We start from the raw sequence: 26714 nt of genomic DNA, 5'->3' as shown, positions 1-26714 counted from the left end.
TCCCATGACTGTAGTGGTGACACCGGGTTCTGAGTGAGAGGCCCTGCCTGAGGTGACCAGGGATGCTTTTCAGCCAGGCCAGCCTCATCTCTGACAGCTAGGCGAGCCAATTTGGAATGACACTCTTGAGTTTGTGTGTAGCAGTTTATTTTTAAAGGAAAATGTGGGGGCGCCTGGGTGGTACAGTCGATTAAGCTTCTGACTTGGTTTCGGCTCAGGTCCTGATCTCAGGGTGGTGAGACTGAATCCCACATTGGGCACCATGGTCCAGCACGGAGTCTACTTAAGATTCTCTCTCTCTCCCCCTTTCCCCCAACTTTCCACCACCTGTGTGCGCATGCGTGTTCTCTCTCAAAAAAGAAAATGTTATTAAAAACATATTCACATTAAGCCCTGCAGTACTGGAAGACACTTATAAAACACTGGTTTGTAGAAGGTTGCTCATATTATAAACGGAGCCCAAATTGTTAAATTGGTATTCTGAGATGAAAGCTGACTGGACACAAGGGGAGTAAACTCATGTGAAGGAACGTTTAGTGTAAAAAGTCAGAGGCTGTCTCAGGTTAGTCATAAGATATAAACGTGGCAATACTTTTTGGGGTTTTTTTAAAAATCCTCATTCTTTACCTCTTTATCCCTTTCAGGTCCGCTTTGCTGCTCTGATTACCGTGTTAGCACTGGCTGAGAAACTAAAGGAGAATTATATTGTCTTGCTGCCGGAGTCCATTCCTTTCTTAGCTGAATTGATGGAAGGTAATTCCTAAACTACTAAGAAATAATTTCAGTAAAATTCTGTGAAAATGTGCCCAGTGGTAATGGAAATGTGGATAGAATGTGATGAGCCCTTGGCTCCCATCCTCCGCCTGCACCGCATCTCCTGCTGCAGACACAGGAGGCTGAGCTCCTGTTTTGAGTAGGGTGGGGAGTGCGCTAGGGGGCTGCCCCAGGATCATAAGAAACTTTGCTCACGGTGTAATCTTCACTACCTTTACTTTTGTGTTTATGATGGTAAAAACATACTACAATATGGTTTTTCATCAACCTTGGACATTTAGATCATTGACTATTTTGGTCCCCAGACATAGGGTTATTGTAGTAGAGTGTCTAGTGCCATTAAGGTTGCAGTAGGTTAGCTGCCTGTAAATAATGACCAGCATTTACTCCGTGCTCTGCATGGAGGATCTCATTTAATCCTCACGATGGGCTGTATGCCATTATCCCTGTTTTCATAAAGGAAGAAACTAGAGGCTTGACGAGGATGAGTTTGATAATGTGAGTGTGATAGGTAGAAGTGGGGTTTGAATCCAGCCCTGAGCAGTTGTGGACGTACCGCACACGTGCCACCACGCAGACCAAGGGAAAACGGCTCAAGTCTTATTAGGACAGACAGAGCCAAGTAGACAAATGGCTTTTTCATATTAATGGTTCACTACTTTTCTAAAAGTACATTCACCTCTGTTTCTTATGTCCTGGACAAGGGGCATCACTAGGAATTCAGAATTTTCACTACTGCACCACTATTTTGGGGGCTCTGTCTTACTCAGCTTCCAGGTCTGAGACCAAGAAGGGGGGGGTATGCTGAGGAGGAGGAGAGGGGATGCTCTCTGCTGCACTGATGTTTCATTTCCCTCTTTTGACTGAACAATGGCCAGAGAATGCAAGACCTGAAGTATTAGACGAACGATAATTGAAGCAGGAGATTGTTCAGTTTTTATTTTTGTTTTTTAGATGAATGTGAAGAAGTGGAACATCAGTGTCAAAAGACTATTCAGCAACTGGAAGCTATACTGGGAGAGCCGCTCCAGAGCTACTTCTAAAACTTTGGGGTTTTGGTGTTTCTTACTCTGTTCAGAGGTCAGATTTATTTTTCATATTTTTATTTTTGGGTGTTTGGTACCATATTACTTTTGGTACCCTGACACCTATGCGGACTCCTTTACAAAATCCCCCCCTGGTTTGTGATCCCATAGAAACCTCTCCAGCTACCTGTACAGAATTGCAGCAAGAGTAAATGATACCTGGGATTTGTATACAGACTGCTGTGTTTGTTTAAACATTTGCTGAAGTCTTTTCTGATTGAAGTTACTGATATTACGGACGTATTTAATTTGGGCACTCAAAGGTGAAAGTACCTCATTTAAGACTGTAAAACCTTAACTCTCTTCCAGAAAGGGATGTCTTATGTACATGGTATCCATGTCAGAGATTTCACTCAAGGTAGCTCTTCAAGAAAAGGACATTACTCAGCAGCAGCACTTTGGACTGTAAAGCGATTTGGAATACTTTTCATTTTGGGTAGATGACACTTCAGCCTTAATTTTTGTGTGTGTGGCCACAGAGGGAATTGGTTCTGGAATGCATTTCCCATTTAGGACTACGATTGTCTTTACCCTTCAGTCTTTGGGGGGGCCAAGGCAGTGGGCTGTGTAGGCAGAGGCCACAAATAGAAAAGGCCCAGAAATACTAGGTGGCATGGCTCCTCCAGGATTAGAAGTGATCACATTTCCACTGATGGTAATCCAAGAATTACTTGTACGAGAAAGTATCAGATTTGTTTCAAAGCTTTGAGGTTTTTCTAATCTCTGATGTCACGTGAAGTAAAATCTGCCTTTAAGGCATTTTATTTACTTAGACCTTTAAAAAAATTTTAAAGCATCTAAGACTGCACATAGAATGTTTAGTTTGAAAGCCTTTGTTCTAATAAAGAAATTTAGTGCAGAATTGTGATGAAGCAAAAGGCTAAATTGCAGCTTTGGAGAGATACCACTTGCTAGGAATGTGTACTCCCATTAAGATTAGTAAATGTTAACAGCTTCTTCTTAAAACACATTAATATTTTGGGTTTTTTTTCCTGTCAAAATCTCATGTCTTTTTTAGTAATACTTGATGTTTACGCTTTTGTTACACATGAAGGTATGTTTAGGTATTAGAGGAAACAATGTATGTGTGCTTTTATTTTTCTCTGAGTAAGCCCTCTGATGTTCTTTAGAAAGGGGGAAAAAAAAAAATCCTGGAGATTCCTTCTACAACTTTCCCAGTTGAAAGTCAGGACCCCCCTCCTCCACCTCCCATGAGCTTGGCAAGATGCAACATAATAAATTAACATGAATAGAAAAGAATCAAGTGCCAGAAGCTTCTACACTGAGTACTTCTAAAAAATCAGATTGCTAGTCTTATTATTTGTACCCATATACCAAAAAGACTATCTAACCAAAAATCTGTAATGAAAATATTTGTAAATGCTGGCAGCATATTCAGCCCAGCAGTTTAACAGATAAAATGATCAAACTGATTCAGCTTTTTTTTTTTTTTTACCTCCCCACTCCCAAGCCTTGGAAATTTCTTGTAACAAGATCTGACCTGTAAGAATTGTACAAAGAACTTCTGCCAACTCGCTTCAAAGAATAATAGAAAAAATTACAGAAATGCAACAATTTAACCTGCTGATACAGGTTTGATTTTAATCACTTAAAGTAGAACAGTGTTTTGATCTCCGTCGCTGATGATGAGGGACTAATCTTTAGAAGAGCAGAGAGGCAAGGTTGGTTTGGATGAGGCCAAGAACAGACTGTTACACCACTTCTCTCTGCTCCATTGGTCTCAGTGTAGTTTACCCTCTGATTGATAGTGCCTATTTTATGAACAGTCATGAAACCCCATCTTGACATTGTTTCGTTGAAGGCTTCTACCTTAAACTTTCTACTGGAGTATGTGTAGACTTCGGACTCACCCTGAATTCAGGTACTCTAAGGATTTACTGGTACAGACATCAGGGGCCTGACATCAAGTTAATTTTAATACCATTGGTTTTGTTTTGCTGTGTTTGTTTTTTGCCTTAATCTTTGTGCTGTGTTCAGATTTCGTAGTGTTAAATTACTTGGAAATGCTTACAGCTAGTACAGCTGGGTATTTATCGTGCTAAAGGAAACTGCCAGATGTAAGGCAACATCAGTCCTTTCCATTATGGGATATGATTGAACTTTGGGTATGAAAGTGATCGATGGAGAAGTAGTGTTTTGTAAATTAGTTCATGGAGGTGACTTCACAGCTGAGTAATTATCTCTGGTTACTTTATGTGATTAATGCCTGTAGAAAAATCAGTGGCATGATATGAGAGCAAAGAAGATTCTGAGCTCAAGAGAACAGGGAACAGAGTGTGCTCCACTGTATACTTCTATCCACAGCTCCAAGCACAGGGCTGACAGAGAATAAGTGCTCCATGTACATTAGCTTCTGTATCAACCGATACTTGTTGAATGTGAAGCAGAGGCCAGAGTGGGAGAGAGAACAGGAAGGCCTGAATAATGACTTTTTAAGTTACCTGTTGCCTCAAATGTCCTTATTCTGTGCTAGACAAAGCCACAATGCGTGGCAAGGACTGAGAACACCTAGGAGGACTTCATGTTATGCAAGCTCATTTTAACAATATATATACACAAATATAATAGATGCATTTTAACAAGGCCAGGGTTACATAAGCCATTCTGTATTTCAGTTTTTGTAGCAAGCATATCAGCTACCAGCTCCTTACTTCCAGTAAGTGAATATCTCCATCAATTTCCAGCGTGTCAATATCGCTAAGCTCTTTAAACCTGTGTTTGTACTCCAGGCTGTGTACACCATTTACCGCAACCTTGAATTCTCTAGCATCACAATAAATTATCATCTGGAAGGAAAGTACACACAACATTAGTGGCTCCTCTTGGTTTAACATTTTTTGTTTTTTGCACATTAACAGAACATCAAAACGTAAACCCACTGGGTTTGCTTTATACACAGAGGCGTTCTCCCAGCTTGCTGCTGTTAACTTCTAAGACTCTAAAGTTTATCTGGTAGTAGCACCTTCTGCCTTGTCCCACTCAGGGAAGTGACTCTGAGTATGCTTGGAGCCTCACACTGTCCCCAGGGCCTGAGGCCTCCGTGCCCTCCACACGTTACCTACGCTGTGCCCTTTCCTGCCCGTCGCTCCCAGCAAAGTTGCGCCCCCCGCCCACGTTTGGGAACTGTAATGACGTCAAAAACTGCTGCCAGATTGACACAGAGGAGCGGATTCCAGCTTACGGGTTGAAAACCAAGGGACTTTTCTGCCTTAAACTCTAGGGTCTTAGACAAATCACACAATCAAAAACGTCAGAAGTTTAGGGCACTCTCTAGGACTGCACAGCTGCGTGGTGACCCTGACTTCCATCCCAGCTCAGCACATCTTGGTCTCCATCTGTTTCCCAAAAGCTCAGGATTCTGTGAATCCACAGAGGAATGAGCATTCTGGCAAAGATTCAATTCAGATTCATGACTGGTGTGAGCCTTTCAGAGTTGTCTTTGCCTAAAACTCAAAAAACAGCGAAAACCAAAAGAAACTACAATCACTTTTACACCAGAAACTCCTCCTTCTGGTAACACATTCCCGATGCCAGTCAGCCACGATTCTGCCAGTTGTTCTCCACTCACACTCAAAGGACCGGTTTGGTGAACCTGCACTGTGTTCTCCCTTCTGTCTCTTCCCTCTGTCAAGGCTTCAGAAGAGCAGAAAGGAGCAGCCCAACCCTGCTGCTAACCCGGCTCCATCCCCAGGGACCAGGCTGAGGCAAAATCCAAATCTGCCAAGAAGCAAAGACTGTATTTATTCTTTTGCCTTGACTAGTGAAAGTGGCTGTGAGGGGAAATTCCATGGATAAAAGAGGTGACAGAATCAAAGGCTTTAGAGCCATGTAGAGAATTGGGGAAAATATCCATAACCTGGGATTCTGTCATCCTCACAACAGTGGTGGGAATCCCAGTTTCAACCAGGTGGAAGGGACCCTTGGTGAGGTACCTTTAACGAAATCTCAAGAGAACACAAAATACAGCCTCATGCCCAGAAGGGGCAATAGAGGGGCACAGTGGGAAGAGTCCATCGGTCCCCCGCATCGTACCAGAGCAAGCGCGGCACCACTGCTTTACAGATGGAAGGGAACCGTCTGCGGCCCGGGGAACATACTACCGCCGAACAAGTACAAAACGGGCAAAAGGCCCACAATCTATAAGAAAACACGGAACAACAAAATCCCTCACAACCATCTGATGTTCTAGAACAGCTCATAACAACCTGATTTGATGATAAAAGAAATTACAAAACTGAAAGATATTTTTTAAAAGACTGTGGCAGCTGAATAAATGAATCTGAAACAATAAGGAACAGAAGATACTGGTTAAAATCAAGCTAATGGCATAATGGAATAGTCCCAGAATCTCAATGAAAGCATATTAAAAAGGCAGGAGTTTGAAGCAGTTAGAGAAAAACCAGTCACTACAGAAAATTAAAAACAGTGGTCCAACATGAGGGTAATTACTGTTCCTGAGGTAGAAAACTAACAAAAGGAAAAAATGGTTATTTAAAAGAATTCTTGTCCTTTTCCATCTTAATACAGAACCAAACTTGGGGTCGGTTCAAAGAACAAGTTATGTCACTGGTTTCCTGTCACCAGCCCCAAGGATCCACTTCCTTCTGGAGCAGTCACCTCTGTCTCCTGCCAGTGAGCCCCCAGTCAGACTCCTGCCAAGCCAAGAAACCCCTGTGCTGCACTCCCCACCTCAAATCATCCCCTCAATCTGGAAAACCCACCTTTAACTTCACCCTCCTACATCCTTCTGAATTCCAAACCAATCTCCACACCTTCCAGGGCACCTCCTACGATTAGGGCACATTTGTTACTCCACATACCGGGAACTTACGAATACACATGAATGTCCGATTGCCTGACGTTCCTGCCTTTAACAGCTAGTTTTGATGAGTCCTTAAAGAACTCAACTTAATGGTCCAGAGCACGTGACAGTTTGGAGAACGTAGAAGCATGACTTAAATCAGTGACCCTGAATGACCACATAAGGCAGTGCTTCACCTAAGCTGGTGAGTGAACCTAGCCAACCACCCAGCATCCACGTCAAGACTACTGTGTGCTCAGCATCCAGAAACACATTTTGGGAAAGGTTGTGTGACCATAATATTCACACATTTGGGGGACTCAGGACCATATGTCTTAGTAAGGGTCTAAACATCTCTCCCCTTGAATAATATACAAACAGGACTAACCTGGAAGAAAGGACTGCCACCTACAGCTATATATAACCAAGACGGCAGGTGACAGAGCAAACAACTTTATGGTTCCTGTGTCCTTATGTTCACTTAGGTAATATCCTAAACCTGTTTCTCTGTCCTGAGGCGAGGTTCCGGTTAAAATTCCTATGAACTAATACGGGGCCACGCAGTAATTCCAAGCCAACCAGGTGGTATTCTACTGGCTGCGCCGCTTACGCCGACCAAAGTACTGTCTTTTGAACGCCCCTTTCATAATGCAGACCCTCTCCAAATAAAAGCCACGTGCAATTTCCACGTATTAAGCTAGGACTTGATTTAAAAAGACCATTTATCCTACCCCTCCTCTCAGGATTCTTTGTCGTGTCCCATAAGAAAGTCTTACCTCAAAGTACATCCCAGGACTAAATGGGAAACAGGTAATATTTCTCTCTTCTTCTCCCCAGGACTCATGAAGAAAAGAATTTCTTACAAATGCTTTAATATTCAGCCGTGGGTTCAAGTGAAGAGCAATATCCTTTGATTTTCCTGATACTAGGTTAACATTAAAGCTTTTGAGAGAATAAAAAAACACAAAATCAAGTTGAAGACAGCAGTGCGGTTTCTGCAATTTTAACAATCAACTGAACTCTCATCACAACTACACAAAACACGTGCACACAGATACAGGAATGCAGATGAAGGTGAAATTTTAAATTCGGAGTTAGCATTCCACTGATGTAAATATGCTCTTTGCAAAATAAAAATCTAAAAAACTTGAACATAAGAGTTGAGACCTCGGATCTGGGTGGGAAGCAACCGAAGGGTTAGAGCAAGTAACCTAAATGCTTGCTTCAGGCTGCAGGAGGATACGGTCCTCTCACGTACTATTCTCTTTTAATATTTACAACTGTTCTTGAAAGTGATTGCCTTCTAGGAGATAGCTAACTTCAAGCTTTCAGAAGTCTGAACGTCTCTAGAAAAGGTTCTTAAGCAGAAATTCTACAAGTCACATGACGTGAGGGGCACTAACGTGAGTCACCTGACCTGCCGGCTGCCCTGGAGTTCTACAAGGCACAGGGGGGCTTCCGGACAAAAACGCCACCCTCTCGTCTGGCCACAAAAAGCCTAGCTCAAAACCCTGGCCTTTAGTCCTGATTCTGCCACCAGCTAGTTGTTAGCAGTCTTGTTGGCAGCCTGACCTCCTGTGGCTTTGACAGTCTCACCTTCTCAGTGAGGATCAGGACCCTACTCCTCTCCCAGGTCACAAGACTGGTAGGGCTATAAGGCAGTAAGAGACGTGCGGGCAAAGTACTCACACTAGTCCTGGTCATAGTGATACTGACCCTTTGGCAGTTTTATTCACTTCTCCTTTAATGAAAACGGTTCGTCCAGGGCCCATGGAGGAGTTCAACCTCGCAGTGAATGGCAGAGTCTGAGGAGAAACCACAGTCAGCACTAGGAAGCCTGCAGAAAGTGACCTCATGGGAAAACTGTCCAAAGACACGGGGCAATGTTTAAAGCCTCGCCCCTGTGAGCCCCAGCGGTCAGCACCGCCTGGCTCACAGCGAACACTCAAGGAAAGCGTTTCGGAGGAGGACATGAATGCACGGGAAGTGGGGCCTGAGTGAAACACACTCCGAGAAACTCGCCTACACTTGGGGTCTGCAGCCGTGCTCCACATTCTGCCTGAGGGGAAGCAGCCCCGGGGGGGAGCATTACAGAAAAACAGCCCAGAGCCTCGATGCCCAGCTGACTCTCCGGGGTCAGCACAGAAAGGCAGAGTGGCTGCTTTGGGCTTCTACTGAGGGTAGAAGTTACACATTACCAGCTAATTGAAACTTAATTGGTTATACAGAATTAAGAAAATTTTTGGCTCTTCAAACCTTTGACAAACAGCTGGTAGGTAGTATTTTGGCGCAAGTCAAAGTGTGATTGGCAGTCGAACCTTTGCTCTTGGTGTAGACAGTTCTGGGTACGGTTTTAGAAATGTCTCCTCTATTACTAGGCTGTTGGGGAAAGAGTTCTGCAGTGAGGTAGGGAAGGAATGAAGCTATCTTCTAAGGTTTAAACTATTCATGTCCTGGGTGATTTTATAAAACATTCCATGTTATAACCTAGGCAAAAATACTTACAAAATGTGGTGTGTCGGACTTCAGTACCTATTGGAAGAGAAAGTCAAAGTGAAGACATTTGAAAGGGGAAAATTACATTTTATAACATGAGCAGTCAGATCTTACTGGTTATAACGGCCAGAGCCTGCGCTTCCTGACGGGGTGGTGCGGACTTGTGATGGGCTACTCAGGCTGGGGATACAGTCTCATGGTCCTGGTCACCTGAAGCCGGTATCTTCCAGCATAAATTAATTTTTCGTAGGACTACACGTGAACTTAAGACATGTTTTACTCGTTCTTTCCAAGGTGCTCCCAAAATGCTGAGATACTATATTCCATCTATTAGGTCACATGTTCCGAGACCATTAAGGCATCACTTTCTCCATTAATAACAGAGACTCAGTGTTTAGACTGTACTTCTTCCTACTGGGGAGAAGATGTATGTGGAAGTTCATGTGTCAAGGCACCGTGTTCAGTATTTACAAATACCGTGTGCCAGTTCTCTTCAACAGTTAAAGAGAGGGGTTTGTTTTTTTACGTAAGAATGGTGGGTAGTGGGGAGATACGCTGAGAGCTCGAGCATCTGCAAAACATACAGTGACTGGGACAGAAGGAAATGCCTTAATTTTCAAATGCTTACTTCCAGCCTATTAATAATTAATTAAAAATATTTTTTCACATTAAAAACATTATTTTAAAAAACTCAGCTTGCCTGCCACTTGATTTACATGGAAACTAAAAGAACATTTTTAAACTGGTAGTTCATAAAAAGATTTAATATTTACATTTTCTTTACTTATCTCTGTCAGTTCCAGAATAGATGCTTGGGTACTTCTGAAATCCTGAAGATAAGATTAATTTTTAACATCCATCAGAATTCTAAATACAATCTCCCAGACACATCAAAAAGAAAGAATTATAAATAATACTAAACATGAAAGCATGCTTGAAAATTATAATCCAAAAATGTACTTCACATTAGGGTCCTTTCCCCTATCAGACTGGCAAGCATAGTTATAGAGACTAAGAACGAGCATCGAGAAGAATGTGAGCAAGCGGGCATGGCTGCTGAGACTTCACCGCTGGAAGTCTTTTTGGAGAGTGAGCTCACCAGCCCTCCAACTAGTATCAGTTGTAACTTAAAATGCACATACCCTTTGACTCAGACTTTCTACTTCAAGAATTGATTTTCGAGAAATCCTCCCCTGTACTCCTATGTCAAGGAATTAGCCCCTGTTAAAAAGGGTTTTTGTTTTGTTTTGTAATAACTGTTTTGGGTTTTGTTTTTGTTGTCGTTAAAACCATTCTAGATTTGAGCTCCTATAGACATTAAAGCCCTGGCCAATACACAGCACGCTACCAGTCTGAAAGATTTACTTCCAAGAAATTAATACACTAATGATGGAAACATTTACAGTATTTTTATCTTAACAGAAGACGTTAAAGATATTTCCTACCGTTTCATCAGAAGACATCACTGAAGAAGACCCCAGGCCATGGAAGGGTACTCACCGAGCTGAAGCTATAACCAACTGAGTGGACATTCACTTTGCCATAAATGCCCAGAGTGTCTATTTTCCCTGGGCTAATCCTGTGGGCATAGAGCAGTGTATGTTTCCCATTTACAGCCACCTAAATGGAAACAGAAGACAGCCCAGCACCCCCAGAAAAACAAAACAAAAAAACAATTAATACATTTAGTAATGTATCCAAATTTAAATAGTGGTTACTTGGGTTTAATTTCATATCTTTGCCCACAGGTCTGCACATTACATGTCTGACCAAACTGAAAAGCATCCATAATACTAGCAGTGTTTCTTAACTTCCTTTGAGAAACCACCATAGACGCCCCGCCCCGCTGACATTATGCGTTCATGAGTATGTGTGCATTTGCATGTGTGTCCCTGTGCATATACATGAGTCCCCCGATTCCCTAGGCCTGTGAACACCCCGGTTGGCGATCTGCCCTGCAAGCTTGCCACCCCACCCGCTGTCCTTGAGGACCACACTCTAAGGAAGACCACCCTGCACATGGCAGGTGTTCAGTAAGTATCTGTTGAATCTGTTGAACGAAGGGACATGGGCAAGCTACCCAGTTCAGCTGCAATTCCTAGTGTAAGCAGGAAAAGGCTCTCCCTCAAAGAACGGGCTGCTGTTGTGAGGAGACCATGAAGTCACTCCTGAGAGTCAGGCAGCACACGGCCTGCCGGCAGGAGTCCACTCCACATGGCTCCCTGACCCTCCCTCCCGGGTAGGGGATGTCGGGAAAACACAGGCGATGCAAACCGGTCTTCGACCTCAAGGAGCTTAAAATCCCACTGGCGGGTAAAATCCACAGGAAAAGGCACCACAGAACAGGACCGAGCGTTTTAAAGAATGCTACAGATACAGGTGCTCAGAGCGCCAGGGAGGGGAGGGACGAACGGAGCTCGGGAGATTCAGGGCAAGTGTGTTGGTGGGAGCACATCCCAGAGGACAGAAAGGACCCGCGCCAGAGACGGGAAATCTTCACTCTAAGCCGAGCGGATCTCTAGTCTGGGAGGCTCGGGGCTCCTCGGAGCTTGAGGGCAAGTGCGCCCCAAGCCTCTGGGGCCACCTGCTAACCTCACACGTATGCACTAGTACGTGCAGGGTGTTTACCGCTTGAAGTTAGCAGTGGGATTTACCACACGGACTTCTAGGACCTCCTCTGCATCTAAAATCTCATGATCCTGAAGAACTTGTGGCAGGACTTAACTCTGACTCCGTATCCAGCTGTTAGTTCCGGATGCCCCCACACTTTGGGCCACGGTGACCACAGCTGACTATCCCATATTTACACGATGCTGTGCCAATTCAGATCTAAGCTCAGCCACGCTAGAAACAGGATCTAATAAGAAGGTTTGGCTGCCCTGGACCCATATTCTGGATGAAACAGCAGGGCAGACAGAGGTCGTGCCCCACCTCCCATTTAGGTACCCCCCCCGACCCCTACTTTTGAGCAAAACGATAAAGCCACTCTTTTTCTCTGAACTGAAACAATAGCGGGGTGCAGAGCTGCCCTGGGCGCTTATGGCCATTCATGAGGATTCCACCTACATTCTCTAAAACCTACCTGGAATTTGTCTTTCAACACCATCATCACAATTTCAAAAGATTTTTCTTTTTTGAAAGGCACGTCGTAGGTGATCTCTTCCCATCCCCATTTTTCATTTTTCAGAGTATTGCACACGATGCAGTTGGACCACTTGAAACGCGGGTTGAAATGAAAGGCTACGTCAGCGCGCGGCTTCACGCTGCTCCCACACTGCAGATCCACCTGGAACCTGCGAGAGCAAGGATCGAGGGGCCGCGTGGGCACTTGGAAGGAGGCTGCAGGGGAAGGCCCAGCAAGCACGAAACTCCAGCCTCAGTGACCCATGACTGATCCTCTGTTCCTTCACCCACGTGGCCTGAATACCTTCTTACAGAATCTTCCTTTCCTTCTTCAGTGCAGAGCCCTGAGCTGTGGCTGGGGCCCCATCTGTGCAGAATAAGAGCCAGAATTTTCCAGCCTCCCTGGCAGGCAGGCATCCTGGAGAGACGGCCGAGGTGGAAGTGTTCAGGGAAGGCTCCTGAATGGCCCGAAGTCAGCCAGCATCTGCCTTCTTTTGTCCACCCCCCTCCCCTGCCCACTCCTCCCAAACCCCACAGGCACCCACCCAGACACCCAAAACATGGTGTGAGGGCTGGATTTCTAGCTGCCACGAGCCCTGAGGAAGAGGACCTCACCCTAGGGATAGCAGAACTGTGAGCCGGGAGAGGCCTGCTTCTCTAGGTTCTATGGAGTTGCCTGGAAACGTGTGGGATGTCTTCTTCAGACTTGACTTCCACCGCTGTTATCCGGGCATCAGCCACACACAGCTGGCCCAGCTCGAAGTCAGACAGCCTCGCCCACAGTTTGTACCCAAAGCAAGCGTCACACAACTTGCCCGGGACGGATCTTAAGTGATGCTGTGGGAATGTTATGCTGTAACTAGACCTTGTCCCTGAGGTCTGACCACAATTCCCATCATGAACCAGATCTCTAATCCTTTATATTCAAACCACTCACTGTAATTAAACACCGAAGTGACCTTTATTTCGGTCATTTACTCCCATCTCCTTGGTACCTGCGCCGGGGCTGCTGATGAAAGCAAAACCAGGCCTCAAAGTACCAAAACGGTCTCCCCACAAAAAGACAGTTCAGTCGTGTTCCTGTTTCATCTAACATGATGGCTTTACCTGTCCGAATCACAGGGCACATGCCCACGTATTACAATCAACGTTCCAGGCTCCAGCTCCCCAGGAATGGTCCCAACATAGGGGATTACCTAGGAAAAAATAATTTTAACTAGTGGATGTTTACATAAAACAGACTACATTTTGAAAGGCTACATGTAAATCTGCTCGGAATCTAGCATTTTTCCAAGTCACTATTCAAACAGGATAGTGACAGTGTCTGAAACCTCTTTGAGTTCTTTACAGAGAGACACACCTGAAAGTTCATAGACTTTTTTATTTGGCTGGGGATTTTGTGAAATAAAACATCTACTTAATAGGAAAATTCTGATAATAGAAAAAAAAAAACTTGCTGGAAGTCCTGTCCCCCTCCCCCTCCCTTTCCCCTAAAGTTCCACCGATGATCCCAACACGGGACCGAGACCATGCAAGGCCCCAAGCCTGTGTTGAGGGAGGCAGTGACACTCGCTCACTGCCTGCGGAGGGGGCTCCGAACACAGCCCCTCCTCCACACCTGGGATCCGAGTGTCTCATCTTCCCTGCCAGGCCTCCAGACCACAGCCCAGGCCTCCAGACCCTTGCCGGGAATCAGAACCGCATGATCTCAGGGGTGATTCTGGGTGCCTGTGGTCTCTCAAGAGACAGCACCCACCTGGCCTGGCCTGGTCCAGTCTGCAGGGTTAGGTTCCAACACAGTATCCAGGTCTCAGCCTGCCCCCCTCATCACCTGGAACCCAGCCTTTCTGTCCGGGGCTGGACACACTATCAGATCTTGTCACTTTCCCGGAGGTGACTCCACCATCCTCCCCACCCCCCGGCTGCACCTCCTGCATCACAACCATTGCCCCTTCCACTCGGGGGCATCTGAGCAAGCCAGGCGGGCCAGATGCCATCATGCTTTACACCAAGCTCACCCCAGTTAGGACATAAATGCTAAAATCTATCCAAGGTAGCTCTGATTGTCAAGAAATAAGACCTAAAATGAGAGGGCATATAAAAGTAGTTGTAGATTGGCCATTCCTAAGCTGAAAATCTTAGCACAAGCACCATCTCCTCCATGGAGCCTTTTTCAGACCCCGTGGGCTAAGGGACACTGCCCCTCTCCGAGGACCCCTCACAGCACGAGACACGGCCTAGATCGTAAACTGCGCAGGGCAGGCCTAGGTCGGCACCTTTACACGCCCCCAGCTGAGGTCAGGAGCCGGTCAGTGGTTGCACGGTGAAGGAGTGAGTTCTCACCAGCCCAGAAACTGGGTTCTAGCAAACCGCACATACCCAGACCAGCAGCAGCTGAGTAGCGGCTCAACAACACGTCTTGCTGCCTTAACCAGTGAGCCAAGCCATGACCGAGAATAGCAGAAAAGGACGGAAGCCCGCTGTTACCTGGTGGCACCTCGTGTCACCTGGTGTCAGGACAGCTGCTGAGAGCAAGGTGGGTGGGAGGAGCAGAGCCCATCCCACCAGAAAACACCACGTCAGAGTGGCGACAGCCCCATGCCAAAGCAGCTGGGTGTTGGGTGGAGAGGATATGGAAGGAATTACGCGTCCACACTGATCTTCTGGGCCACAGCCGATTCCAGGAAGAGCCAGCAGGACCCTCCGCAGGGGAAATCTCTTAATCGACTGAATAGTCTTTGTAACTTCAAATTTTATATACATTCCAATTATATTTATGCGGAATATTTAATGATGCAAAAATGTTAGGGATAAAAATATTAGTGAGAAAAGAGCCTGCAGAACTATACACAGTATCTTACCTAAGTTAATGATAAACATTAAAAAAAGAAAACACTGTAATGAAATAAACCAAAAATGTTAATAATAGTTTTCTTGAGGAATGGGATCTTAATTCTCTTCATGTATTTTTATATTTTCCAGCTCTCTACAATAAGCATTTATATTTTTACAACCACAAGTTTTTATTATATATTTAACTTTAGGGTTGGAAAGAGCTTTCTGAGACCCAATAATCTACCCGTCACTGCCAATAAGTTTTTCACAATGGTTAATAAGTCATTCCAGTCTGAGAAACAACAGTGCTGAACACTTTTGCCATTTGATCTTTTAGTTGTCTGGATTAACACTTCCTACTTAGGAAAGTTCCCTCCATGGTATCAGTCATACTCAAGTGATTTGGATCATGTGAGTGACACGAAATGCCCTGTAGCTTTTTTTTTTTTTTTAAGATTTTATTTATTTATTTGACAGAGAGAGACACAGCGAGAGCAGGAACACAAGCAGGGGCAGAGGCAGAGGGAGAAGCAGGCTTCCCACCGAGCAGGAAGCCCGATGCGGGGCTCGATCCCAGGATCCTGGGATCATGACCTGAGCCACCCAGGCACCCCCTGCAGCCCACTCCTTGAACTCATGACTATTTGCTCCCGTGAAAAGGGAGGACGACGCCGTTTTGTAGGTGAATGTCAAGCTTTGAAGTTTCACGAATAATTTATGTAAAAAAAATTAAAGCACAGTTCTGATCACACTGGGGACAACACTATAAGCTTAAGCCATACTTGGGTTTAGCGTTACCTGCCGGAACATCCTAGCTGACTCACACTGCTCTGCCTGCTTTAGGATTACTTCTGCAATGTCCCCTACCCACAAAGGTCTCTCCTCCGTGGACTCTGCAGCTAAAAGTATGCGCGTCCTGTCCGGGAGGAGCCTGTAAAGCAGCTGGGAAGAAGTCCGATCCCCGTGGAAATGGGATACTCGGGCTGTTCAGAATCACAATCTTCTTCCATATCTAGAAGATCCTCACTCAGCCTCACCTTGACCACAGGGAAGGGCAAGGGCATAGGACGAAACTCGGCCACTCGGGCCCCCCAGACCTTCCAGACAGGAAGTGAGAACCAGCAACAAGAAGCCGGGATCCCTGAGTGGTGGCTCTGCCGGCAGGCAGCAGCTGTCCCCGGGGTGGGAGGCAGGGCTGGCCCGGGTGGGGTTGCCGGTGCACAGGGACCCTTTTGGTGGGAAGAGTCGTACAGCACGGCTCTGGGTGTCGTCTGTGATTCTGTAGTTGCCAAGTGTGGTTCTTCAGTCCTGCTAGAGAGTCTGAGAACTACTGAGTATCACTGAATAAATCCCTCTTCTGCTTAGACTGGCCTCTGGGCTTCCAACGACAGACCATAAGTTCAACATCTTCAAATACAGGGCACCAGGTCGGTGCTTCAGAAGAATGTATAGAATTCCAAGTTGCCCAAAGAACGTTGATAAGGAGCGTGGTGTGAGCTGGGCGGTTGGGAGGGGCAAGCCCGTTCTGATAGAGATGTCCGTTTACAAAAGCAGAGAGGCAGGAAAAGCCGAAACAGATCCGGCAGACAGTGAGCAGGAAGGGGGCAGTTCAAGACGGCGGGGGAGAGTGTACAATGAGATCATGAAGGCAGGGCTTGGGGGCCACGGTCCAGCGGGGTACAGAACGCTGGAGCGCAGCGGATTCGCTGGGAGCCGGACACAAGGACACAAGCCAGGCGATGGGGGTAGGCCCTGGGGGACGCGGGGAGGAAGACAGACACAGGACCGCTTCAAAGGAAACGATCTATAGGGGCCACCGTCTAAAATGGTGAAACCGGGGAGGAAACGGATTTCAGGAGGAAGAGGAGTTTAGTTTTGAACACGTCTTGTGTGACGGGTTGGGAGAACATACACCGAAAGGAGTGGGGGATCCAGGGCCACACGGTGAGTGAGTGCTCCCAGTCAGAGCAGAGAGGATTATTAAAGGGATCGAGGCAGATAAGCTGAGAGAAAGGACAAGGCAGGGGCAAAGGTTTGGAAAATGGTTTGGAAAATGCGGGAGTACGCAGGAGAGAGTTCACAAAGCAGATGGGACTGCTAGCCCTGCAAGGCCCCCTGACGAGGCTGGCCCTTGGCTGGGGTCTAGGAACTTGGATCTGGGGAGAGCACCCACCACCCAGACGGCCAGGGGTGGTCTCCTGTACCTAAACTGTGCAAGCCATGTAGCGTATGCTAAAGCCCGCCTTCCTCTCGGGAGTCCGGCACGGCGGTACGTGTTAGCGCAGTCCACGTGCCCAGCTCCCGAGCGAATCCCCAGGCAGGGACTCTTGGGAGCTTCCCTGGGGGGGCTGCGTTTCGCACGCACTGTCACAGCTTGCCGCTGGGGGATTTCAGTACATCCTGGGGGAGACCACCGGGGGACGACCTGGCACCTGGATTCCCCTGAACTTTGCCCCCTTCTGCCTTTCCCTTAGTGACGTTGCTCTGTATCGTTTCACTGTAATAAACCACGGCCGTGAGGAGGACTATGTGCCAGTGAATCATCACACCTGGGTGTGTGTGTGTTGGGGACCTCGATTCGGGGGGGTGGGGAGAGAAGGATCGGTCAGCTGGACACCCCCAGGAGGTCAGTCTCAATATGGCAAGACTGTCAAAATCCTTAACATGGAAAAATAAGGAAGATTTAAAAAAAGATAATGAAGTGGGTATCATGCTCTTTGACCCAGTGATTCCTTTTATAGACTGACCCTATAAAATTCGGGCACACATGCATAAGGATGCGCATACCAGGCTGTACCCCAGGGCGCTGGGTCCCATCACAAAAGGAAACAGTCCTTTCATGGGAACTGGCTGAATAAGTGACGGTATCTCCATCCGAGGGACCAGTCACGCGGCCCTGATGATAAGCAAGGAAATCCCAAGTGTGCTGAGAGCTCCAAAACGTGTTCAGTGGGGAGAGCAGCACCCTGGGCAGTGTCTATGCAGACACCGTTGGAGATACCGTGGGGTGGGCTTCCGGGCCACTTCCATAAAGTGAAGACAGCAAAAAAGCTGTTCAGATACACTCCGGGGTTTCCCAGAGCATAAAGATGTTTACATGACACGGAAGTCTATTAAGTGCGCAATGGCATTATACCTAAAAGAAAAAAAGGTACTTTCCTTAATTGAAAAATATTGCTACAAAATGCCAACCATTGTCTGAGCTTTCAGCAGGTTGTAATCCCCGATCACTGTAACTGATTTAATAATGAAAACGTGTGAAATGTTCCAAGGATTTCCAAATTGTGACACAGACTTGAAGAGAGCAAATGCTGTTGGGAAAATGGTGCTGACGGACTTGCTTGTCGAGGGAAGCACCATAAAACGAGGTCTGTAGTGTGGTACACACGTGTGAAGAAACAGGACCAATAACAGTGGTACACACAGCACACACACTCTTGGCTATTCATGTGTATTCTTGGGAAGGGTTTACAGAAAACTGGTAAATAGGGTTGCCTTCAGGGAGGGGAACCGAGCACCAGGGCAGAAGGAAAATTTATGGGTTCGTGTAACCCTTAAATACGGTTTTAATTTTTAAAAATGATTTACACATACTATGTTTAGATTTTTAAAATAATAATAAAAAAGGCAAAGCCACTGGGTTTGACATAAGTGAAATTAAGTTTGGAACACAGATTATCTTCCAACGATCTGGGGCTTGGCGGCGTGGGAGGAGGCAAAGTTAAACCGCAGAAAGACACGGAAAGGAATGGAAGCCCGCAAAAGGGAAGCTGATTCAGGGAGGAAGACGTAACTGTAGATACGAACTCCGGAGTCTTGAAGCAAGGGCATCTGAGAGCCTCAGAGAAAAGGCCAGAACTGCTCACATGCTGTGTACGTACGCAACAGGTCGAGCGGTGATCAGTAAAGACACAAGATGAAGAGAAGGACATGACTAGTAAAGACAAAAAGGAAATTAAGAAAGAGTAAAACAAAACAAAACAAAACATCAGAGGGCAGAGCTGTGGTGAGCAAACCAAGACAGCAGAACGGACGCGTTCTCAGGACGGCGGCGAGCAAGGCGAGAGAGAACAGGAAGACACGAGGCCAGACGGGACCTCGGAGGTTAAGAAAGATTTTACTGTCTTGTGCTTTAAGATTAAGTGGTAAGGCGGAAAGGGGGGTCCTCAGAATACTAAGGAGAAAGGGATGAAGGTGGAAGTGAGGTTCCCAAGGAGACTGGAGGATGTTCTGGCGCCAGGTGGAATGAATGTTAACAACCAATTTGATTCATTGCTAAGTAACTGCTTAACCAGCTAACACTCAGTCACATGTTAAGAACTGTATAAACAACAGTCAGTGAAATAAATCAGGTATGAAAAAGCACACAGGACAGTTACAGAGTGTACTTTATTTTTTTCCAAGAAGACTTAATATGGATAGAATTTGCTGCCAGTGTGGATGGAAACTTTCGAAACATTAAGGAATAAAAATTAAAAGGCGGTAGTTCTGTGTCTTCATAATGCTTCATAAAGCTTACGGTAAAAAGCCAGTAAACACATGCGTGTCCACACTGCTTAAGCTCTTCTCCATTTGCAGCTAGCTGCCCTTTCAGTGTTCAAAACACAATGGGGAAAAAAACAGAGGCCGCAAATAACTTAGATATTTTAGGTATTAAATTAGATATTAAATTAGATACTAAATTAGATATTAAATCAATTAGGATATTGTATAAGCTAGACTTAAAAAGAACTATTTTCTTGCGTTAGTTATTTTGTTAGTGATCAGTTCAAAAAACTGAAGAAGAGCTTAGCAGTGTGAGCACTTGGTGCTATGAATATTTAAGAAGTTAAATTTAAAGACGGAGCACAATGTCATGTTTTTAAAAGATTTATTTATTTTAGGGAGAGAGAGATTGAGAGACAGAAGGGGGGCAGAGGGAAAGAGAGTATCCCAGGCAGACTCCCCGCTGAGCACGGAGCCCGGCTCAGGCCTCGATCTCATGACCCTGAGATCACAACCTGAGCCAAAATCAAGGGTAGGACACTTAACCGACTGAGCCACCCAGGCACCCCAGCAAAATGTCATTTTTGCTATGCGGTTCAATCTTGCTACCTCTACCCTTTTCTGCTTGTGAAAACGGACTATAAAACTGAAAAACTGAAAAGAAAAAAAAAAGGCTATTTGCCAGAAATATTTACTTTGGAAGAAGATGTCACCATAAATTATCCTCAGAACAGCAGTGAGGCCACGTGGGCGCCCTGGCTGCATTCCTGCCCTACAGCACCACTACGTCTCCTGGCCCTTCGGCAGGAAATGAACATCAGTGCACTCTTGTTTTGACCCTGTAGCTGAATGTGCTAATCCCAGAAATTACAGGAATCATCAGCATGATGCACAGCAATTTTAATCTAAAAAAATCACTTTCTAAATCACATTCAGGTAAGGCACCTTTGTGCACGAAGGGCAGAACTGAGGAGGGTCACCTGACCATCCCTTCCGCCTCCTGGCAGGAACCGGGGCTGTACTTCAGACACCCTTGTGGAGAGCCTTCTTTTTTTTAATCTTTGCAGAAAGTCCATCTACAACCTTGAGATGTTGTTGCTGTTGTTTTTTAAGTAGGCTCTACACCCAGCATGGAATCCAATGTGGGGCTTCAACTCATGATCCTGAGATCAATACCTGAGCTGAGATCAAGAATCGGACACTTAACTGACTGAGCCACCTGGGCGTCCCCAACCTTGAGATCTTTTTAACTGTAAGATATAGAAAATCATTTTGAATGTCCCACTGACTTCAAACTCAATCTTCCTTTTTATTTTTTTTTAAAGATTTTATTTATTTATTTGAGAGAGAGAGAGAATGAGAGATAGAAAGCATGAGAGGGAAGAGGGTCAGAGGGAGAAGCAGACTCCCTGCTGAGCAGGAAGCCTGATGTGGGACTCGATCCTGGGACTCCAGGATCATGACGTGAGCCGAAGGCAGTCGCTTAACCAACTGAGCCACACAGGCACCCTCAATCTTCCTTTTTAAAGGAAGCCTACTATTGAAGGCTATTTCTTCTAAAATGGAATTTGCTGGGGCTCCTGGGTGGTTCAGTTGTTGAGCAACTGCCTTCGGCTCAGGTCATGATCCCAGGGTCCTGGGATCGAGCCCCGCATCGGGCTCCCTGCTCAGCGGGAAGCCTGCTTCTCCCTCTCCCACTCCCCCTGCTTATGCTCCCTCTCTCGCTGTCTCTGTCAATTAAATAAATAAAATCTTTTAAAATAACTAACTAAATAAAATGGAATCTGCTTGATGTGGTGGTTGTCCCTCACTCTGCATAATGACATCAAAACCTGGATGAAAAAGAGTTACAACTAGAAAGTAAGTAACAAAAAAGGGACCACGAACACAAATGAAACTGACTTAGGGCCCTACTTCAAGGACTTGCACCCTCTCTCTCTTGCCCACGAGTCTCTTGGGGTGGGGGGCGAGCGGTTACAAAAAAAAAGCAGCAACTCTACCTCAGACCTAAATTCAGGATTCAGCTTCGGATATGTGGAAACCAGACGTTTCTGAAGATTCTTATCACCACATCAAACTAAAACAAGTTCATTACTTCCCAGGACGTACACTGAAAGTTCCAGCAATTGCAGTCACTGGGGCTTTTGGACCAAGAGACCCTAATTCTTCTCTTTTTCCATCTTGCCCCTAGCTTTTGACCTTTTCCCCACTCAAGTATGAAGCAGTACTTGAAAGCGGGAAAAGCTGAGGGGAAAACACACATTTACTTCTCATGAACAGGGTCTAATCAAGAAAGCAAATTAAAAAATTTTAGAGCAACAAATCCATTTTCCTTTGAAAATTATGTCTTGTGATTATCTTCCCAGCACCGCCAAAGTTGGCTTCCCCCCACCGTACCCCCACGTTCTCCACTCAGAACTCATTCTCACCACCCTGTATTGTCACTGTGACTTCGTCCTCCGCTAGACTGAGCTCCAAGGGCTGTACCTGTTTTTCCGTCAGCAACCACCACAGTCCCTATCACAGGATGGGTACTTTCCATACGTTTACTGATTTTAATCATCTCTCCTCCCCAGCAATGGATAATGACTATCCAATTGGATTTGCTTTAAATCCTGCCACAGATAAAAAGTGATTTTATAGAAGTCAGTTACCGGGTTATAGATGATATTCTGCAGGTTTGTTAAGGACAACATCACTCTTTTCCACCTTGTCGTTGACTGAGGCCTCTCTTCTACGTATGATGTAGATTTTAAGCAAGTTTCATTTAAAGGTTCCCAGATTGAAACTGATGCTCTTGCCCTGTGTAAAATTAAAACAGAGGGAAAGAAAAATTAGCATGCATCATTTTTCTTCATAACTGTTTCTAACTTAAATTACAAATTATTTTACTTATATTTACCAAATAATAGGATGCTATTACAATCAAAGATCTGACCCCAATTATTTCTTTTTTTAATTTATTTTATTATGTTAATCACCATACATTACATCATTAGTTTTGGATGTAGTGTTCCATGATTCATTGTTTGTGTATAACACCCAGTGCTCCATTCAGTACGTGCCCTCTTTAATACCCATCACCAGGCTAACCCATCCCCCCACCCCCCCTCCCCTCTAGAACCCTCAGTTTGTTTCTCAGAGTCCATAGTCTCTCATGGTTCGTCTCCCCCTCCAACTGCCCCCCCCTTCATTTTTCCCTTCCTACTTTTTTTTTAAACATATATTGTATTATCTGTTTCAGAGGTACAGATCTGTGATTCAACAGTCTTGCACACTTCACAGCGCTCACCATAGCACATACCCTCCCCAATGTCTATCACCCAGCCACCCCATCCCTCCCACCCCCCACCACTCCAGCAACCCTCAGTTTGTTTCCTGAGATTAAGAATTCCTCATATCAGTGAAGTCATATGATACATGTCTTTCTCTGACTGACTTATTTAACTCAGCATAACACCCTCCGGTTCCATCCACGTTGTTGCAAATGGCAAGATTTCGGTTTTTCTACGACTGCATGATATTCCATTGTATATATATATACCACAGCTTCTTTATCCATTTATCTGTCGATGGACATCTTGGCTCTTTCCACAGTTTGGCTATTGTGGACATTGCTGCTATAAACATCGGGGTGCATGTACCCCTTCAGATCACTACATTTGTATCTTTGGGGTAAATACCCAGTAGTGCAATTGCTGTGACCCCAAATCTTTCATTGTGTACTTGTACACTAGATAATTTTAGATTATCAGTGCAGGAAATAGTGACAAAGTATACATTAGTAGAGAAGAGGGTTCAAAATGGCCACAAAGGAAGATTCAGAGCTCACCTCCTCCCACGGACACAACAAATCTACAACTACATACGGAATTCCTCCTTTTAAAGGGGGACCTAGAAACTGGATGAACAGAACCTCCACAACAAGACACAGCACTGAGACAGACAGAAGGGTCAGAAATACAGTCTCACTAATGGAAAAACCATACCCAGGCATGGTCTTGCGCAGTCCAGACAGATCTCAAAGGTATGGAAATTTTTCCAGAGTGAGCGATTCAAGCTCACATCAGGCCTTATATCCTGCACAGATGAGACAGTCCCCAAAACAGCTGGCTTTCAGAACCACCAGGGAATCACCCATAAAACTATAGAACCGTAGGGAAAGGAAAACCTATTCTTAAAGGGCCCGCGTGCAGACTCACTCAACCCAGAAACCAGCACAAACATACCAGACGAAAAGCACAGGGACTACAGGTGGAGGAGACCTCCTATTAAACTTGGAGCATCTGCTCAGAGAAGCAGGGGACTGCTGGGTCTCTCCCTGGAGACGCAGACACTGGCGGCAACTGTTTTTGCTGACTCATTCCATCATGCTGATCTGCCCTCCAGACTGCTAATGCCAGGGGTTGCACACTGCTGAGAGCCCCACACGGCCTTGTGCCTCTGCGTGGCCTTGCAGACAACCAGACAACCTGAAGCAGCTGTGGCTGGCGTGACAGCCAGCTGGGCCGGAGGACAGCCCTTCCCACCAGCACACCTGTAGTCCAAGCGCTGCCACAACAGGAGGGCGCATGTACCCCACGCAGGGGAGAGCCCTGCAGCAACAGTCTATGGTGGCCAAGGGGGGTTGTGTTTCTGTGCCCCAAGGGACTTCTACATAAAGCCGCTCCTTCAAGACCAGGAGACAGCAAACTACCTAATACAGAGAAACAAACACACAGAGTTAGGCAAAATGAGGAGATGGAAAAATATGTTCCAAACAAAAGAACAACAACAAAGAATAAACAACAACAACAAAAACAGAAAGAAAAACAAACAGAAAAGGACAAGACAAAACTTCAGAAAAAGAACAAATAAGCAATCTACCCAATAAACAATTCAAAGTAATGGTCAAAAAGACACTTCCTGACCTAGGGAGAAGAAATGAGTGAACACATTGAGAACTTCAACAAACAGAAAATATAAGAAAGTACCAATCACAGTCGAAGAATACAATAACAGAAATGAAAAATACACTAGAGGGAATAAACAGCAGATTAGATACAGAAAAATGGATCAGAGGTCTAGAAGACAGGGTAGTGACATCCAAAATGAACAGCAAAAAAAAAAAAAAAAAAGAATTTTAAGTACAAGATAGTTTAAGGGACCTCTAGGAAAACATAAGGTGTACTAACATTCACATTATAGGGGTCCCAGAAAAAGGAGAGAGAGAGAAGGAGGCAAAAAACTTTTTAAAGAAATAATAGCTGAAAAATTCCCAAACCTGTGGAAGGGAACAGACATCCAGGTCCAAGAAGCACAGAGAGTCCCCCCCCAAAATGAACCCAGATAAGTCCACGTGAAGTCATGTTACAATTAAAAGGTTAAAAATAAAGTGAGAATCTTAAAAGCAGCAAGAGAAAAAAAAAAAAAAAAGGAACCCCCATGAGATTATCAGCTGATTTTTTAGGCCAGAAGGGAGAAACACAATATATTTAAAATGCTGAAAGGAAAAAACTCACAACCAAGAATACTTTACCCAGCAAGGTCATCATTCAGAATTGAAGGAGAGGTAAAGAGTTTCCCAGAAAAGCAAAAGCTAAGGGATTTACTTCCTCACCACTAAACTGGTTTTACAAGAAATATTAAAGGACTTCTTTAAGCAGAAAGCACCATAAGTAGAAATAAGACATGTATTTTAAAAATCTCACTGGTAAAAGCAAACTCATACTACAGGTAGTGGATCAACAGAGAAATGTAGGATGAAGGTTAAAAGAAAAAGTAGTAAAATCAACTCTATCTACAATAATTAGTCAAGGGACGCACAAAATAAAAGGATGTAAGACATGATGTTAAAAAAACACAGAACGAGAGTAAAGATGTAGTGCTTTTACAACATGCTCCAACATATGCAACCACCAACTTAAAACAGACTGCTATATACATAGGTTATATATAAACCTTGTGGTAACCACAAACTAAAAGCCTATAATAGGTAAACACATAAAAGAGAAAGGAATCCAAACATCACATGAAAGTCATAAAATCACAAGAGAAGAGAATTACAAAATTAACCAGAAAACCATTAACAAAATGGCAGTACATACATACTTATCAATAATTACTTTAATGTAAATGGACTAAATGCTCATTAAAAGACTTAGGATGGCTGAGTGGATTTCAAAAAACACAACAAAAAAAATCCCAAAACGACAAGGTGGAGGATTGCTGGGAAGATGGTGGAGTAGGAGGACCCTCAGCCCACCTTTTTGCACAGATACAATTAGATAATACCCATAATCAGTGTAAAAAAGCAGAAAACAACTCGAAGGCAGAACAAACTCCACAACTAAATGTAGAGAAAAGACCACATATAAGAGGGTAAGAAGGGTGGAAACACAGTGAGGAACTAAACCAACTATGAACCTGTCCACAGGAGGGAAGAACCCGCAGGCACGGAGAAGGCAAACGGACTATCACACTGAGAAGATCGCACGGGGAAGATGAATTCCCTTAACATTTGGCTTTGAAAGCCAGAGGGGCTGAATTTTGTGAGTTTATACAACCAGTGGGACTTAAAGCCTGGAATTCTAAAAATCAGTGGGCCCAACTGTGGAAGAGCCCAGAGGACGAGAAGAAGCTCAGTCCTCACCCTTAAAGAAAGAGCTCAACAAACAGCCTAGAGAGATACAGAATAGAAGCAACAATTTGAAAAATGCCTGGGGTCCATGGGAGGGAGATTTATTTACTTATCTCAGAGTATGTCCTGAAAGGGCAGGATCACTGGGGTACTCCTCCAGGAATAAAGAAACTGGCCAGCACCATTTCCCACCCTTACCTTCCCCACAGCATAAACACACAGCCCACCTGCGGGAACCAGTGCTGTGTTGACTTTCACTACCTAACTTGCTTCCATCGCTCCCCACTCCCTGGGCTTAAGGAATGTGCCTCTTTTAGCCAGGCGTGCTTCAGTTCACTTCAGGACCTCTCCTGTAGAAAACCAGCAGTGTGCAAACCTTGCTAACACTGTTGCCCCACTGCAACACCCCTAGCCCCCATGTTGCGGATCTACACCCTCCAATACACTCTTGGATGGAGCCCATTCAAATCCGGGC

General features: G+C 45.1%; 2 protein-coding genes across 4 annotated transcripts in view; one reads left to right on the top strand and one right to left on the bottom strand.

Annotated features, from left to right (window-relative positions):
• HEATR1 (HEAT repeat containing 1) overlaps positions 1-2034 on the top strand; it is a 46520-nt gene extending 44486 nt beyond the window's left edge. For both annotated transcript variants that reach the window (XM_028104578.2, XM_028104577.2), the window contains 2 exons: positions 645-753; positions 1729-2034. In XM_028104578.2, the coding sequence (XP_027960379.2) occupies positions 645-753; positions 1729-1817 (198 nt within the window). In that variant the 3' untranslated portion in view covers positions 1818-2034. The remainder of the gene's footprint in view (positions 1-644; positions 754-1728) is intronic.
• LGALS8 (galectin 8) overlaps positions 126-26714 on the bottom strand; it is a 39590-nt gene continuing 13001 nt past the window's right edge. Inside the window, exons 2-11 of one of the 2 annotated variants that reach the window (XM_028104579.2) lie at positions 22275-22422; positions 13408-13496; positions 12260-12470; positions 10678-10797; positions 9951-10007; positions 9187-9213; positions 8938-9060; positions 8398-8486; positions 7458-7623; positions 126-4666 (exon numbers count right to left, since the gene is read on the bottom strand). In XM_028104579.2, coding sequence (XP_027960380.1) covers positions 4517-4666; positions 7458-7623; positions 8398-8486; positions 8938-9060; positions 9187-9213; positions 9951-10007; positions 10678-10797; positions 12260-12470; positions 13408-13496; positions 22275-22316 — 1074 coding nt within the window. In that variant the 5' untranslated portion in view covers positions 22317-22422 and the 3' untranslated portion in view covers positions 126-4516. The remainder of the gene's footprint in view (positions 4667-7457; positions 7624-8397; positions 8487-8937; positions 9061-9186; positions 9214-9950; positions 10008-10677; positions 10798-12259; positions 12471-13407; positions 13497-22274; positions 22423-26714) is intronic. The other variant, XM_028104580.2, reaches the window with a different exon arrangement.

Source organism: Eumetopias jubatus, unplaced genomic scaffold, assembly GCF_037043125.1.
Source record: "Eumetopias jubatus isolate StellerSeaLion01/CBP00866 unplaced genomic scaffold, mEumJub1_p1.0 scaffold_17, whole genome shotgun sequence".
Taxonomy (NCBI): Eukaryota; Metazoa; Chordata; class Mammalia; order Carnivora; family Otariidae; genus Eumetopias; species Eumetopias jubatus.
The sequence above is the reverse complement of the archived record's forward strand: the minus strand, read 5'-3'. Positions and strand labels throughout refer to the sequence as shown.